This window comes from Erithacus rubecula (assembly GCF_903797595.1).
Source record: "Erithacus rubecula genome assembly, chromosome: Z".
Taxonomy (NCBI): domain Eukaryota; kingdom Metazoa; phylum Chordata; class Aves; order Passeriformes; family Muscicapidae; genus Erithacus; species Erithacus rubecula.
Window position 1 is genome coordinate 6168715 of NC_136661.1, and position 17623 is coordinate 6186337.

Genomic DNA, 17623 nt, shown 5'->3' on the forward strand with positions numbered 1-17623 from the left:
ACTCAGTATTTTTCTGTACCCTACTTGTCAGTTGTTTCAAATTAATTCACAGTTCTATTATATCCATTATCAGTTTTGACAATAACCTCTTATTTACTCAGGTAATTGAAAAATAATTTCAAGATTAGGAATTAGTTAAAAAAAACCCACAACCAAAAACCACAAACCACCTACCCAAACCCTCACATACAAAACACATCCAAAAATTAATTAAAAAGCAAGCAGCTGTAAGTGCCAAGACACAAGAGTTAATTACTATAAACTAACAGGAGTAAATACTATTAACATCAGTGACCATGCAAACAAATAAACAGAAGTTAACTAGCCAAGGATAAAAAATAAACTATACCCTAAATACAGCAGGAAAATTCTAGCAATAAAAGTAACTCACCAGGATATTGTTTTGGTGTCAGTTCCAATTTATGAGAAAACTGCATGGCGCCAGTGGTGGTATCTATCGTATAAACCTGCACAGAGCCACTGGAAGACATTACACATGCTTTAGACTACAGACCATTTGGATTTCTTATCAGTTTCAAGAGGCTAGGAAAAGCTGCCTTTTCTCTCAGTAATTACAAATTCATCTAACAAATGAACAGAGATGTTGAATCAAATAACAGTCTAAAGTGTATGAAATAAATTTCTAAGATGCTTTCCAGAAGGCTTCAGAGGACCCAAAACACCAGTCCTAGAATAATCAATGCATTAAAATTACTTCACTCTCCTAAAACACATATGTACACACAATCCTCATATATTTTTGGCTTCCAATTGCCAGACAATCCATGAGGGAAGGCAGTATTTACTCAGTGCCAAAATTTCATAAAGTATGTATTAAAGCATACTAAGGTCAGTAAATTGAAGTAACTATTCCTGTTTCAGAGAAAACACAGATACACTGTATTGCTACTACAAACAAGAATACTAGTTCTTAAGAAGGCAGATGAAAAATAAACCAGATTCTAAAATATTTTCTAAAACAAACCCCAAAATACAATAAAAGAAAATAAAGAGCTGCACTCTAAAGCCATCTAAAGCAGTATTATACAGGGGGAACTTGAAGGACCAGTAAGCAAAATACCACAACTAAAAGCACTTCCACAATTTCATTTACAAATATTCACAGTTATTCAAACAGGCAACCTTTTTCTTGACTGCACAGAGCATTTTCTCAGTTGAGTGCGAAGCGCTGATTCTTGTCCAATATTATTATTGCTAGCTACTTATAACTACTTTATAATACTTTGAGATTAGCTGGGATATCAGAACTTTCCAATCCTTGCTCCTGGTAAAGCCACCTTTTAATTTTTTTCCCCCATACTGGAACAGCAAACATAGATTTCAATTGCAGCTCAAGCAGGCAGCCATTTTTTTCCACCTCTCTTCCGCCTTCTTGACAGCACATAATGCAATCTCTAGGCAGACTGATTATTTTCATCTTTACAGTACTTGCAACACAACTTAGTAAGAAGTAACTACAAATTCAGCTTTATTATGAAACAATCTCCCCCCTGCTCTGAACCAGCCTTTACAAACTTACTTGGCACATCCAAACGCCATTAGCCTGTATTTGTTATTCACTGCCACACAAGTTCCATCAACTACATCTTGCGCCCAAACACCATGGAGCTGCTGTAAAGAGAGGAATTCAGAAGATTTTTTTGTTAAATACTGCTTATATTAATATCAGTCAGTTTCTATCCATGTACACCATATTACATATCTGCCAGCTGGCCTTCACTATCTCAAAATTTCTATTAACGTCAAGATAATTGACATGGCTCAAACAAACAAAATCCAGCAAATGCAAAACTGGTTTCATTCTTCTTAATATAAATTACAGAAAGGTATCAGTATGCAAGAAAACTGTTTATAAGACCTTAATAATAAAAGGCAAAAAAGGCCCTAACATTGCCTAGCGAAAAAAAATAAAAATCGGTAGATGGTATTAAGAACGAAGAGAAAAGACAGGAAAGTAAGTTCCCATCTGCAACAGCTGAGATCACAGGTATTTTAAGTGGGTGAAGGAGTCTGACATTAGATGTATTCTTTTTGGTTTTCTGTAATTAAAATAAAGATATCTAACAACAAAATGTAATAGTTTTTAGACTGAATTACAGGTAGGAAAACACCTAACTTGGAAAAGATTCCTGTAAAACAGAATCTGAACTATGCTTGTCACTATGAGAAAGAGACAGACTTGATTAGGACTAAGTCCTAGACATAGTACTTATTATACACATTTTACCTAGGGAAACTATTTCCTGCCATCCCACTTGTAATGCCTAGAAGAAACTCTGTTGGTCTGACACAGTTAAGACTTAGTCTATAATGATAATTTGAACAAATACATGGAAGTTAAATCTACTAAATCAATTATGGTCTCCCAGAGGCACCAACCCTATAAAAATCTAGCTCAAATTATGCTACAAAATGCAGTCTTACATCACCCCTTAAGCAGATATTACATTTTAGTTTCTTTTTAGCTGAACAAAGTTTAAAGTAGGAAACTAACTGAAATGCAAATACCAAGGAAAACACATGTATTGTGCATGGTAAAAATGCTAAAGGAAACATACCTCAGCAGTGAATCTACTTGACATCGGTGTAATGAAACCAACTCTGCCATCATTAAAAACAACAGCAAAGCCATCAAGCGTGGCACAGTATTCCATATCTCTGATAAAAACATCTTCAAATCCCAAAAGTGAACCTGCTGAGAAAGTATCAGTAATCTAAAAATACGTGAACGCAGAAATATTGCAAGCCAAAACACATTTCAGATGTTTACTTATTACTTCAAAGAGATAACCTAATTTAAGGAAGCTATTTCATTCCCACTCACAAACGGCAAAATTTCCCCATTTCTGTTTAAGAACAGAGTGAATATTTTACTAAGGGGTAACTATTGTAAGCAATACAATCCCTAAAATCTACCTCGAGAAGACTGCAGATCAACAGAAAATGGAACTGTACACAGGTTGATGGCCTTCCTTCCATTGGTCATACCATCCCAGTGAATGAGATGGAGAAATCCATCAGCAGTAGCCACAAGTAGATCTTCTAACATGGACTGCAGACTAATAAAAGATATTTGTTAATCCCTAGAAAAACTTCATCTCAAATCAATGTCATGTCACAGAAATATCAACTAATGTCATAAACACTGTATTACTGCTTCTTGTACCAGCAACTGCATCATAAAGTTATACATAAATTACAAAAATGTACCATGCTGACAAAATATGGTAGACACCTCAACTTTTCTCCAGCAATCACAGTTCATGAACAGGTCTGTATTGCTAGAGTAATTGCTTTACTGGTATACTAACTGCTGAAGATCTTTACAATACTTTTGATTAAGCATAAGACATCACTTCCAACAAACAACTATTCACCTATCCCAGAAAATTAACAATACAGCCTAGCGGTAAATAATTCACAATCCACTTTAAGCCGCAATTGAAACAAATTGATGAAGGAGAAATTAGACTTTTAAATTCTTCCTTAAACATCTTCAAAATCCTGACAACTACTGTTAATCTACTTGCATTCAAAGCCTCTTCCAGTGTATACTGCATGTCTTCCAAAACCCATTTTCTCCTAAGGAGCCTGTTCCCCTATTACACCATATTACTCTTCCACCTCAGTCCAATGCTATGAAGTTTCACCAACTTTTCACACGTCTACTTAGTATGTTCAAAATTTCTTTATAGGGCAGGCAATCACCACAAAAAAGCAAGACGTAAAGAAAAAGGACAAATGAGAACTTCTCTGCAGCCATCTGGAGAAATGCTGAAATGCTGGATACAGTTTTGCTCTAACCTACCAACGCCTCCATGAAATCTCTAATAAAAACTTAGAACTTAAGGACAAACTTATTGATAGGAATACACTATAATACTGAACATACTACGTACTTATGTATGCCAAAAATATCAGTATAGCCAAGCACAGAAAGAACTCTTAAACAGCAATTCACTTTCTCACCTCCTCAGACTTACTAGTTGCTAATAGTAACTCACTAATATTAGTCCTTACTATTAATAGGCATAAAAACTTACTAGAAGCCTTTTCTTCCATCCAGTTTTCCCTTCACTTTTTAAAATGCACTGGTATACATGGAAAAATTCTCATTAAGCATACCTTGTGATAGAGGCTTGCAAGTCCAGCACTTTCTTCATTTCTAGATTTAACGAAGGAGCACATTGCTCTTCCTTATAATGTGGGGTTCCCTTCAGATGTGGGCTTCCCCTAAAATGCAAGAGAAATATTAGAATATTTCTAATATTAGAAATATTAGAATTAAAACATTGTTGTCCCTCAAAAGATGCAAGGGTTACTGACTAACGCTCCCATGGTCTCTTCTCCCCCATATATATATGTATATATGCTCATACATAACCCCACACCCATCAGTCACATGCAATCTGCCACAAGCATCACTGAATTTCTAGGATATAATTTTAGTGATAAAAACTTAGTCTATCTTATTATACTCCATGTCCTTACAGTATATAGGCAAAATAAGACAATGAACAGAGATTGACCACTACAATAGCTGTGTGGCTTGCCTTTTTACTTCTAAAATAAGTGGTATGTATCAGTGAAAAATCTGATTTAATAAATTGTTACTCAACTGTTTACAGTAATTAAATATGTTGAATTCTTAAGTATCTCAAATTCATTCTTTTTCAAGCTGTATTACAGATATTAGACACTGCAAAATGTTTGTTTCTTCCATTCTTTTTGCCAGATCCACGTTTATAATATAAATTCAGCATTCATAAAACAAGTAGACGTCTATCACAGTATTTCATAGGAATATTCCTCCCTGCAGCAAATTTTTTAACCTAAGACTCACTAAGAAGAGATGACTGAACACTAATTCCTTCCCTTTAAATGACCATTACACAATACGAACTTCTAGATGTAGAAAGTTTCTTATTTTTTTCTTCCTCATTTTAAATCTCACATTTCATTCATTACTTTACAACATCATGACATATTACTACAGCATCATTAAGTATTCCTTATGTATCTGGGTTATCAGATGTGCCACGAAAACTGACCTACAGTCCCAGCTATTGTAACATGTCATCTAGCTTATCTATCTAATGAGCATTATGCTAGTAAGCAAAGCAAACTATGAATGAAACAAGCACTGCAGACAAGTCAGAATTTATAGTAATTTCAATCGTCAGAAACAATAGATATGTAAACAAATTCATGAAATATTTACTTGCATTTTAACTGACAAAACACTTATTTTGATTTACATCAGGGTAGCAAATACAACTGCTTAAGACATGGCAGAAACCAAAGCAGATGCAGCTTTAGAGAAGTCTGACACCACAACAAGGATACATCAGTCTCTTTCCTGTCTTGTTTATCTTAGTAGATATCAGGTTCCTTAATTCATCCCCATTTTATAGCAACGCAAAATTCATATCTGTTATTATTTGGTGGGCACTATACCTTTCCTTATGCCAGCTAAGGCAAGACCAAGGTAACCTCTGAAAATCTGGAATTAGCAGATGGAAGTAACATCATTTTTCCAAAATGAAACTACGGAGGCTGTGAAAAATTGCATCAAAAAGTAAAAAAATTACTTTAAGGTTAATTAATCTACCACCAAAAGATGGCAACTTGTATAAATTTAAATTATTAGAATGTTTGGTTTGCATTTTGAACAAAAAATTAATTTTAAAAGGCAGCTGTCTTAGGAAAGATCTACTGTTCATGTAAGCTAGCTATCATGAACTGACAGGAGCCCTGAAAAAAAAGTAATCTTTTTTTTTAATAATACTGGCATGGTGGGATTGTTGTGGTTTTTAAAACTTACAAAACACCAGGTGTTTGGAGATAGGCTTTTCAAATCACATGGACACACAATTCAGAATACTCCCAAACTAGATGAAATTACTCCGGTTTATCAACAATCAGTTGTACAACTGAGTAATGCAAACAACAAATGACAAACTGAGATGAAAGGGTTGAGTAATGCACAAATGTTACTATTAGGCAAGTGTAAGACACAAATTAACATGTCTGTTTTAACTGACCAAAGTACATAACTCAGTATTTCCGCACAGCACAAATTACAAAGCCAGAATGGTAACAACATGGTAGGCATCTTTTGCAGGAAGAAAAATTTCAAGTCTCCATGTCGGATGGCTTTTTTTTCCTGCAACACCTTTGATAAAAACAAAAACTTACAAGAATATTTGAATATTTTCAGTTTCACAGAACAATTTTAGCAAATTGGTCACCACCTGTGGTATCTTATCTTTTCCACTGGGGAACTATCATTCCTGTTCCAAAAAGGGTTATTTTATCCAATTTGCAAGAGGCTGACCCACAGAGAGTTGAAGTACATCACCTTGACTGAAAATCCAAAAATGCCACTATTTTAATTCATTGCCTGTGATTATGTCTAATTCATCAATTCAAAAAGAAATCCTCAATATGGGTTCACAGGAAGTGCTACTGAAAGTACACTGTGTTCATATAGTCCACATCTGCATGAGTCAGCCTCACTGGCTGAGTTCTTATGACCTTTAAACGAAGAATGCACACAGATGACTGAGGCAGGAAAGAATGTTTGGTCTGGATTGCCACATCAGCATCTGCTATGGCTGCAGCCAAACTTGAAGCAATTTACTTTTGCAAAGAATTGAGAGGAACACATTCCAGTGACCAACCAGCTGCACGTCAAATCAAATATAATCATTGCTATTTGCATGGCATCTGTTTAATGTAATGAAGCCTGTGAATAAATCTCTTAAAACTCAGAACTGAGGAAAATCTGCAACCCAAGAAAATCTCAAGCATGGAAAGATTAGGGATGCTGTTTTTAAAAGCCCCACCACATCAAACTTAAAAGTATCCAAAACTCAAGAAAGAGGCAACACCATGCAAAAGCAGAGTCAGACAGACTCTTCAATTGGTAGGAAGAATTTAATTGAAGTTTGTTATCTGAAATGGTGGGAAGTTCAGAGAGGAAACAGGACACAAGCCAGCTAATTTTTTTAGGTGCATGGTACTGCATTTATGGCCCCCACTAATTACACAGCAATTAAGTCATACAACATGACACATGGACAAAATTAACTGAGAAATAATATTTACAAATTTGTCACTGCTACCAAAAGTATCTAAGAAATACTTAAGTAGTTAATTGTAGGAATCTCAAAGCATGTACTTAAAGATTTCTTTATAATTGCAATTAAGGTATATAACACATATTATTTTTAAGTTTGCTCTAAGTATTTTTAAATAATGTCTACTGTTTTCTGCTTAGTAAGGGAGAATTCCAGTCTGGAGATAGAATTAGCATTAAATTAATACCTAAGTTTCCACTGTACTGTTTGGGGTAATCATAGTAATATAGTTGGCAGTTATAGTTGGACAATAGTTTAGAAAAATTCAGACATGCTCTGAGGCAAAAAACCCAGAACTTAAAAGAAAAAATAACTATGGCTAATGGCAAACAAACAGCAAACAGCAAACAAGGCAGCAGCATCCATTTTCACCAGCTAAACCACACAAGTAATGGAGACAGTTCATTAAAAATAGATTAAAGACTTCAGACAATTAAAAATTATTTCTAGAACAACTGTTTGATACAAACAAGGTAAAACATTTTTATACTACTTTTGGGCCATGATATTCTCAGTCATTCCTGATAAAATTGCTTCTTCAGTAGTACTTGGAGTGGGAGGGAAGGGAAAAAAAAGATTAAAAATCATTATGCTTCAGCAATTAATGGCAATATTTATATGACAAAACCAGGGCAGCACTTCTAAAATAATTTACATCACCAAGAACTCCAAGTTGCTCTCCTTTAAGGCAGAAAGCCAGAAAAAGTGACAACAGCATTATCATTGCATCAGAAGAATTACACAATGTTTACTAACCAGTCGTTAGTTTTACAGTGGTTCATGTGAACACTTAAGTTAATGTTCACATTGAAAAGCTGAGGACCTCATTTTTTTCACACCAGATTCAAAGCCTGCATCATCACCTCTGAGCTTTGGTTTTCATGCAAATAGCATCTTCTCACCACTAAACCTGTATCCTCCATTAAAAACTGCAGGCAGCCATCAACTGAGGATTATATATGTCTGGCTGGATGCAGGGCTGTATTCATACATATTGGCAATAACTGAACAATTCAAATTAATATGAATTTATGGCAGCAACTATAAAGAGCAAGTGCTTAGAAGAGTAATTCTTAGTACAGCCTATACTACACAATTAGGTAGTAGCAGATTTCTGAAGTTTGAGAAAAGAAACAGCTGGCTAGCATATTAATAAGCTATTCCTATAAAACAGCTAAACGGTTTACCAAATTATTATTTCAGTTAAAAAGATTTCTTGACAACTGTTACAGAATCACACGGTTGGAAGAGACCTTCAAGATCATTGAGTCCAACCCATGCCCTAACACCTCAACTAAACCATGGCACTGAGTACCATAACCAGCCTTTTTTAAACACATCCAGGGATGGTGATTGCACCACCTACCCGGGCAAACCATCCCAGTACTTGTAATTGTTTTTTTCCTAACATCCAACCTAAATTTCCTTAAAGTAAGAGTTTAAAACCTCTTGAACCATATCGAGTTTGCAAGTGCCATAATGATCAATAAAAAGTTCTTCAGATAATCTAGTTTAAAAAGTACATTTTCCAAACAATGCCAAAATCTTATAGGGAAAAGCACAATGGCAAAATTCAGCAGAAGCTTAATTCTGTGCAAAAATTACCTAGTAAGTTAATTAACCAGACACCTCATTGATTACTCTCACAGAGTTTGAAGTTCAAAACCTTTGTACATACTAATCTTCAGTCCGTTGAATAAAAAAAAAAAAAAAAGGCCACTGGTGAGGTAATTTATAGCACCTATAAACCATCAGGCTAAAGAAAAGGAGATAGCTTTTAAAAATGCCAGAAAGAGTAAGACATGAATACAGTAACCAGGTGTATAAGCAACAATACAGCATTCTAAACCAGTATATGAACTAGTTTCTTCACATATTCATACTGGTTAGATAATAACTCTAATTTTTAAAGGACTTTCAGAGACTTAATAATCCACACAACTGAGGTCTCATTCCAAATTTACACAACATTCATATCACTCCCCAAATGCAGGCTCCATTTGAGAATATGAAGAAACCTGACATAAAAGATACCAATTACCACATTTATTAATTACCCATGTAAAGTTTTTTGATTATGTCTTTTTGGAAAGGCAAAAATATCCTCAGCACTAAGTCACATATGGTCTTCAAGTGAAAAAAACTTCAGTTACTCTCCTTGGCAAACCTCTAAACAGAAACATCAATCAGTTCAGTACAGAGACTACTATAATGGTATTACTCATCTCTTCACTGTCAAACAAACATAAGAATAGCTGTACAAATTCATTTGGAAACTCCTCAAAAAGTTACCACTGTACCTCACCACAGCTTAAAAGCTGCAAATTTGCTTCTAAGCATTGCCACTTTCTTTAAGCAATTGCAGGCAGAGACGAATTTTATTTTAACATGCTACAATACTACCTTACATACATTATTTTTCATGTTTTGTCTTTTAGATTCTTTAGTAATTAGATAGTAAAACCAGATTGAAATAACTGAAGCACAACTTTGTACTTGTGCTCACTGTAGGAAAATATTTCAGAATGTGGGCTAATGGCCAATACTGATTCTCTTCCAAATCTGCTCTGAACTGAGCAAAGCATCCAAGACCTGGAATGAAACTGCAGACTTCTCGGACTCAATTAAAAAAAACGAAACACCATACAATTGTTGCTTTTTCCTCCCTGTTTTTAGTCTCAGAAATTAGGAAGGAAAATATAAGTTTTCATTAAGCATGAATGACAGTTCATTCCAAGAACTCACTGGCAATTCCTAGCCAAGTATCAAGAGTGCTAGAAATATTTTCTTTGAAAGAAAAACTACATTCCTAAAATATCACAATTTGACAGAAAATTACGAATGGATTCCAGCAATAAAAAGTTTTATTTTTGATATATAAATATTTATGTGTTGCACTTATGACATAAGCACTTGTTTTATCATACAAATCCAGTAACAGGCTTTTACATATAAGATTCATAATACTGAATAGGTTAGTTTACTAACTCTTACTATACCAATATGAGTAGATTTTATATAGATTAAATCTCTAAAGGCATGAAATAGTATTTAAGAAGTTTCCCTTCTGAAAATATTTAGCATATTCTAGATTTTGTAAGAGCTATGTCCTCAGTTACTAATATAACAAACAATTTTGTGAGCTCCAGCCATAAATGTTAATTTTGGATTTCAGTACTTCCATTAAAACATCGAATTTCAGAATATAAAGACCATTACAACTGGTTGATATGAAAAGGAGGAAATCATGCCAAATGTACATTTTTAAACAGCAAATCAATTTTCCTAGGCTCTAATGCTGTCTGGTTTAAAACAAACAACAACAGGGTGCAAGGGAAGTTCACTTAACCTTACTTCCCAAAATCTCTATGTTTCATAATACTGAAAGATGAGGAAAAGCAAAGACTCTGACACTCAAACAGGATGGCATCTTAGCCTCAATTCACACTTCAGCTCTTTTACTAAACATATACTGATTAGATTGAGAAAATAAGAGACTTGGTCCTGAAAATAAATCATACTGTGATTAGATATACGACAGTGAATACTTCGTTATAAACAGCACAAGTGTTTCTGTCACTTCTCATTGCTTTGCTTTCCACCTTGAAACATTTTGTTTAAATTGCAAGGTAAGTGCAATTACAGTATCACCACAGCTGTATGCTAGAACAGTTTTGTTAACCCACCAAATACAGGCAAGCTCTTCTGGACCATCTTGCTCAACAGCTACAAATAGTAACAATTCTGTATAAAAGTAATTATAAATTGGAAGGACATTTTCACCACAAACATCCCTCTCCCATACAGACAAATGATGAGTGATTTTGACTTTCAGCAACTCATATGATCCTTTTCTTCAAATCAAAGCTAAACCACTATCAAGTAAATTTTAAAGCAGTTATTAAGAAAGTACCAGTTACCAGTGTCCCTATTTTGAAGATTGCAAAAAACTACTGAAGTCAAGAAATTATCTATCATATACCTAATTACCTGCTTTTTTAATTACCTGACTACCCACTTTTTTTTTCCATTTATGGTAAAATACACACATTTTGTTTAAGTGAGAGCTAAGATGACAAGAGAACTTAAACACAACCATTCTCAATGTTTTCACCTGCATGTTAGCAAACCTAGCTGCAATTTCAACTTCAGGATATTGACTAAACTAGGAAATTTTACACTGGACAAGTATTTTGGTGCAGCTGAGGGCGTTACTGGTGTGTATCCCCAGTGCACAACCACCTCGTTATACTGATATGCACAGCTTAAGAACTGTTCAAGACGAAGCTGTACTAAGAGGGTTTCCCTTTCTCATTGTAGTCACTTCTCATTGAAATCTGTATTTCTGACAAAACTGGCCAATGCCATTTAAAGAAAGACTACTAAAGAACTTTATTCTGCTTAAAAAATTAGTAGATATGGGCAACTAATAAACATTAAGAGTTAGCCATAATTTTAAAAAGTAGAACATGACTGAACATCCATCTCAGTTTTCAGGACTTGCTTCTAGCAGCTGTTACTTTGCCAATACAAGGACGGCCTCATACTTTTTCCAAAAGTCATCACTCTCTCTCTCGCTTCACCTGGAGAAGGTAAATAACCACATAAGATAGAGCTGGAAGAGTCCTAATTAATTTCTCCATGCCAGATAAAATGTTACAAGCAATTGCTTTACCATGAATTAAAAGATTTATACAAGTATCACTGAACAGTCATTTCATGTTTTTCATCCTCTCAGGGAAACTACTCAGTGCTACTTCAAGGTCGCCATTTTCTAATGCCAGTCTTTTATTAAATGCCAACTTGCAAACTAAGCTACTAGAATCCAGAGCAGGGGACAAGGAGGACTAAAAAAGGGAGACAGGCAGGTTTAGTTTCCCCATCAGGTCAGCAACCCGACTTTACTTCAGGCACAGCTGCATAATCACTGCTGCCAACACAGAGGAAGGAGCCAAGAACACACTGTTACGGGGGGAGAAAACTGTAAGATGTCCCCTTTCAAGCATGAGGCAAGTCACATACAAGGCCTTTCACTGATCTGTAATGGCTTGAGTGAAAAAAACTAATTTGGTATTGTTCAGCCAGCAGAAGTGAAATCCAAGCATTTCATTGAAATAATGCCTTTGGAAAATTAACATATGTCAAAAGAAAGATAAAAATTCCAATTCTAGCTTTGGGTCTCATTTGTCTGTTTGTTCATTTTAGATTGGAGATTTTTTGTTTGATTAACCCCCTGCCAAGTATTTGCTCTACAATGTAAAATAAGTGAAACTGCCTACAGGCAGTGCACTGTATCTGCACCTACAAAAAAAAGTTCATTCCATTTTAATAACTTAAAGAATCATTTGACATTAATCATACGAGGCTCAGCTCACCCACAAATGACTGTGTCTTTCTTTTGATCTAATATAATCAGAACAGAAGTAATTTTATTTAGGTTTTCAAAATAGAGGGCTAAGTATAGACAAACTAGTAACCCCAGTAAATTCAGTGAGATCACTGATTTTCGTAAAGGTAAGCACATGCAATTAGTCTTTGAAGACTGTGAACAATCTATTGTAAACACAGCAGAGACAAACACCTTGTCCTACTCATCTACAGAATTTCCATTATAATCCTTTTTGGGCTATATATTTTAAAATTCTAACTGGTCAACATACAACTAAAACTTGCATTTTCAGGACAACAATTCATATCAATTACAGAAATTTTATGTAAAAGTTAGAATGGTTAATAACTGATGGCTAAATAGGTATTTTCAAGCCTTCCTACAAGTGATATTCTAAGCAAACTTTCCAAAGCCTTTCAACTTTCACCATGTGTTTTATACGTATTTCCGTAAGTTTTCATATTTTCCCAATTAAAATATCCTCCAACTTTCCAAAAAGAACAAGAAAAACATAATAAACTACTTGCTTAGTTTTCTCCATTATATAATGTACAGCTGAAGATATACTATTACTATTATTTATTTAGATAAGCTGCAGCAACAGTTTGCCTTTTTTCCCTGATGACATTAAGCCAGATGTGAAGAGACAGTTTGAAAACTGCTATTCAGTTCTCCAAAGAGAGAAGCAAAATTATATAACTTGTCTACATTAGTCTTAAGTTTCTGGAAAACAAAAAAGTAAATTGCAACAATAAATTCCAGCTAATTCCAGAGTTTTAAGGGCTATTTCAGAGGTCAAAAGATGCATTATAGCCATAAGACACAAAAAAATTTTGAATCAATAAAGTTCACTTTGAAATAATTTACTATGTGCTAAGTCATTTCTTCCTACACATATTTGTGAGAGAAGGCAGATTTTGAACTTCAATACTATTGAAAACCCCTTTATTTACTTTTGATGTTCATGGTTTAACATTTACACTGAAAAGAAAAAAATGTCAACATGTCATCCTCTCACATGACATTCTAGGTTATCCAATACTCCTCAGAGCTGACTACCTAGAGACACCCATGATTCAAGTTTTAACCCTTTTTATGTGAAAAAAAAATAAACTCACTAGTATTATCATAATGATGAAGATATATAGAGGGACATATTAAAAAAAAGAAGTATCTAGCCAATTAGAAATCAAGAGTGTGTTATTATTTGCATGGACAAATTCAATCCAATCCATGACTAAAGATTCTGCCTATCTAAACACATAGACATATGCTCTTCAAAGTTTTAATTTGTCCTAGGCATTTCCCAATTTTGCAAAATCCAAAATCAGCTAAGTCAACCACAAATACACCCAAAATACAGCCACATTTTAAATGTATAAGATGTATTGTCATTCACAATAAGAAAAGTAAGATAAAACAACAATATAACACACGGCACCAAAAAATACTTGTACATTCTTACTAAAACTATCGATCTGCTTTCAAAAATATTGGGCTGTTATTTCCCATGCTTTTCAAAAAAATCTCTAAGTTATGAAACATTGGGGACAGGATCCATTTTTGAATTGCACCTCAATAGGTCTTAAGACATGATTTTTCAACTGAGTTATTCAAAGGGAATTATTAAATCTTGTTGCAGATCATGAATATGCAACAGACTACCTCAAATTATAAAATCAGACAATTTTAGCTCTGCTATTAAGGATTTTGAGAGCTTGTAAGATGGACCTAAGGAATCATACCAGCACTCTGAGTAAACACAACTTCTCCCCTGTACTGACTCTAACTCATAGGAATAATGGTTCATATACCCATCAAGTGTTAAAACATACTCTCTAAGGAAATATCTTTTGTCATAAAAACTGCTTAGGAGTTGTCTGTTGGTATTTCTCACATTCTGAGGATACAAAATTTAAAATACTTACTTGGGATATATTGGCTCATAAAGATATTTGTCTCTTGCTGATGGGATTTCAAAAAATAAGATGTATCCATTTGCAGTCTGAAAGAGAAATACTGGTAAGATACATACCTAGTCTCAGCATGAATAAAATCTGTTAGTTTTACGTGATTCTGTGTATGTCTCATTCATTGAACTTGAATAGACATTCATCCAAACATTTAAAAATACTCTGCCATTGATATTAATTCCAGGTAAAATCCATACCTGCCCTTAAAGTCAAATGAATAGATTAGGCAGGAGGTCAAAAAATGGAAAAACAATGCTGTTTATACACAAGTCCATCAGAAATTATTCTCTAATTCATACAAACCCATAAAACCTAACAATCTCTTTCAGATATTTAGAACCTGGGCACATAATTCATACCAACTACATGAATTAATGTAGAAAAGAAAGTAGAAGGTGGGAAGCACCTGAATAAACTCTCCAGATATTTCAAAACATGGAGACACTACTGAGTGCAAAGAGTTTAGGCACTGTCATTGCTTCACCATATTCTGTCATTCTGGAAGAATGACTTCATACTATACACAGGGAATAAACACAAATTATTTAGTTACATGATGTTCCAGTCATACCTAGAAGCTGCTTGCATAAGCATGAAAGAAGCAGATAACCAATAACGTTAAGTGTTCAAAGAAGTGTTATTTGTTTACAGCATGAATTTATTTTCCAGGCAAATTGGTAAATGCATTTTAGTTAAATAATGTTTCCATCCAATTATTTTAATATAGGCTGGGCATGTATCCAAAGCATTGGAGACAAAAAGCACTGAAATGAATAGTTTCACATTTCTTTGTAAGATTGGTTTCCTTTTCTTTGAACAAAGCAACACTCTTACTAGCTTAGTGTATCATTTCATAGAGACCACAGCTTTCCTCAGTCAAACATTTTGCTTTGGAAAATTTGTGCTTTGGCTTTGAATTCCAAGAAATACTATTATTCTCATTCAAAGTGAGTGTCTTTTTCAAGCAAGAATAAAATCTGAACCATAATGGTGAGCTTGAGACAAGGTGACAATAAATGGAAGCTTTTCTGTGTGCTGTAATATCATGTTCAGGTATTATGTGATAAAGTAACGTGTTCATTTCTAACATCTTTACAGGTTCTTTCCATTACATCATTAAATATTTAACACATAAGTTACCTTATCCTGGAAAGACGAGTAAAACAATACTGTGAAGTATCTTTATACTGATATTAAGGTACAAAGGGCCTCACTGAATACTATTCAAAGCACAACATTGCTATTGTTACAGGTTCATTTCTAAATAGAACCTTAAATTCCATCAAGAGGGGGATGAAATGCAGAAGCATTCAAGCACAAACTTCTAGCAAATTGATCATATTCATTTACAGAGGTTTCATGATTTAAAAATGTCTGAGTGAAACTTATTTAATAAGTAACCATCACTGTCATCCATTCCTTGATCATGCTACATTTTAACAGTCACAAGTATAAACACTGAGAAACTTGCCAGGGATTTCACAACATGGTTTCTTGTATGCTACCATGATTAATAAAGCACTGCCTTAACTATGGGAATGAATGCTGAAAAGCATTCAGTCCATATTGGAGGACTGCCTGTAAGGGAAAGGACCAAAATGCCTCCTATACTTCATACTGAAGCATCTTGACCCAATTCCTAAGTTTGGTTTACTACTAGAATTAGCTACCTCAGATGTATGTACTAATCTAGACAAGAAAAAGTATTTCCTAGTAACAGTGGAAAAACTATGAAGGCAGCAATATGAATGAGGAAACTACAAAATATAAGGGGAAAAATAATAACTGCCTAGGAAATGTGCCAACAGTTTAACAACAGAAGATACTAGCAGAAAAAGAAGTTAGAATTTCTAGAGGGTAGTGACTCTGCAAAAACTGCTTAAGCTTGTTAAACTGCATACCTTTAAAGCTGCTTGAGGTATTTTATAAAGCCTGATACAGTAGCCCAAAGTCTGCCTGCAGTGCAAATAATATTTACCTCAAAGCATATGCTGCAAAGTGATTTGTTTTCATAAAGACACACTGAATATTTGGGCTGTCAGAAACAAAAAACATGGTATATCACTTGACTGCTGAACATAAAATCCAGACTACACTTCCCACCATTATGCCATTTAAAACAAAAAAAGGAAAGAAAAAAAAAAAGAAAAGGAATGCACCACTGGCTAATAAGTACATACAAAACCTTATGTTCATCTTCTTAAAAAAGAGTTTTGTTACAAAAAATTACTGCAATCAAGTACTCATGAGCACAGGTGGTGACAGGTGAGAAACATCATCAAACTAAGCTTTCAAACTAAAATTTTTAGCTGTTGCAAGGACTTCAGTAATTAAGTGAAGCTAATTCAGTTCAAAATTACTGGGTTTCTTAATTAAAAACTTTCTTTGCTATTCCTCCTTCATCTGAATGTGTTAGTCAAGAAAAGAGAGAAAACTTCATTTGGACAGAACTCTCCTTGGGGATGAAAGCATCACACATCTGCAGAACACCTTCTTCATTAAGGTCAAAAAATTTACTTTCTGTCTCACAACAACACCAGCAATATTGTAAATGTGGTCTTTCAGTAGAACTCACTAACTGTTTCAAATTAAACTATATATATATATATATATATATATATATATACATAAAGTATTCAGCAAAACAACTTATGTCAAAACTATGGTAGCAAACATCTTGACTATATCATTTGTATACATACATCCAGGGATGAAATATCATCCTAAGAAACACGAAGGATATTAGAAATCTTAGTACACTCACTATTTTATAAGCAATGACCATTTTGAATTTTAATTCACAGAACATTAGTTTTCAAACTAAGACTTTATGGGCATTTAGATTCTGACACTATCTGCTGAAAAGAATGCTGTACATTTAGTTGCAGAAAAACTTTAAAGTGCAGTGACCGAAGTGGCAGAAACTGAAGGTTATCTGACCATCAGCTAAACCACAAGGTCTCCTGAGCAAATGGATCACAAAATCTCCGAAAAAAACCCCATAGTATGCCAAGTACTTAAATACAGAAATTCAAGTTTTCTCTGAACTACATAAAGGTTTAATTAAAATGTGTTTGGATAAAATTGAAGAATTCGTT

General features: G+C 34.2%; 1 protein-coding gene across 6 annotated transcripts in view; it reads right to left on the bottom strand.

The window, feature by feature from the left end:
* RIC1 (RIC1 homolog, RAB6A GEF complex partner 1) overlaps positions 1-17623 on the bottom strand; it is a 46504-nt gene that overhangs the window by 17462 nt on the left and 11419 nt on the right. For 3 of the 6 annotated variants that reach the window (XM_079329992.1, XM_079329995.1, XM_079329997.1), the window contains exons 3-8: positions 14481-14557; positions 4147-4254; positions 2938-3080; positions 2580-2716; positions 1541-1632; positions 392-480 (exon numbers count right to left, since the gene is read on the bottom strand). In XM_079329992.1, the coding sequence (XP_079186118.1) occupies positions 392-480; positions 1541-1632; positions 2580-2716; positions 2938-3080; positions 4147-4254; positions 14481-14557 (646 nt within the window). The remainder of the gene's footprint in view (positions 1-391; positions 481-1540; positions 1633-2579; positions 2717-2937; positions 3081-4146; positions 4255-14480; positions 14558-17623) is intronic. The other 3 variants (XM_079329993.1, XM_079329996.1, XM_079329994.1) reach the window with 2 other exon arrangements.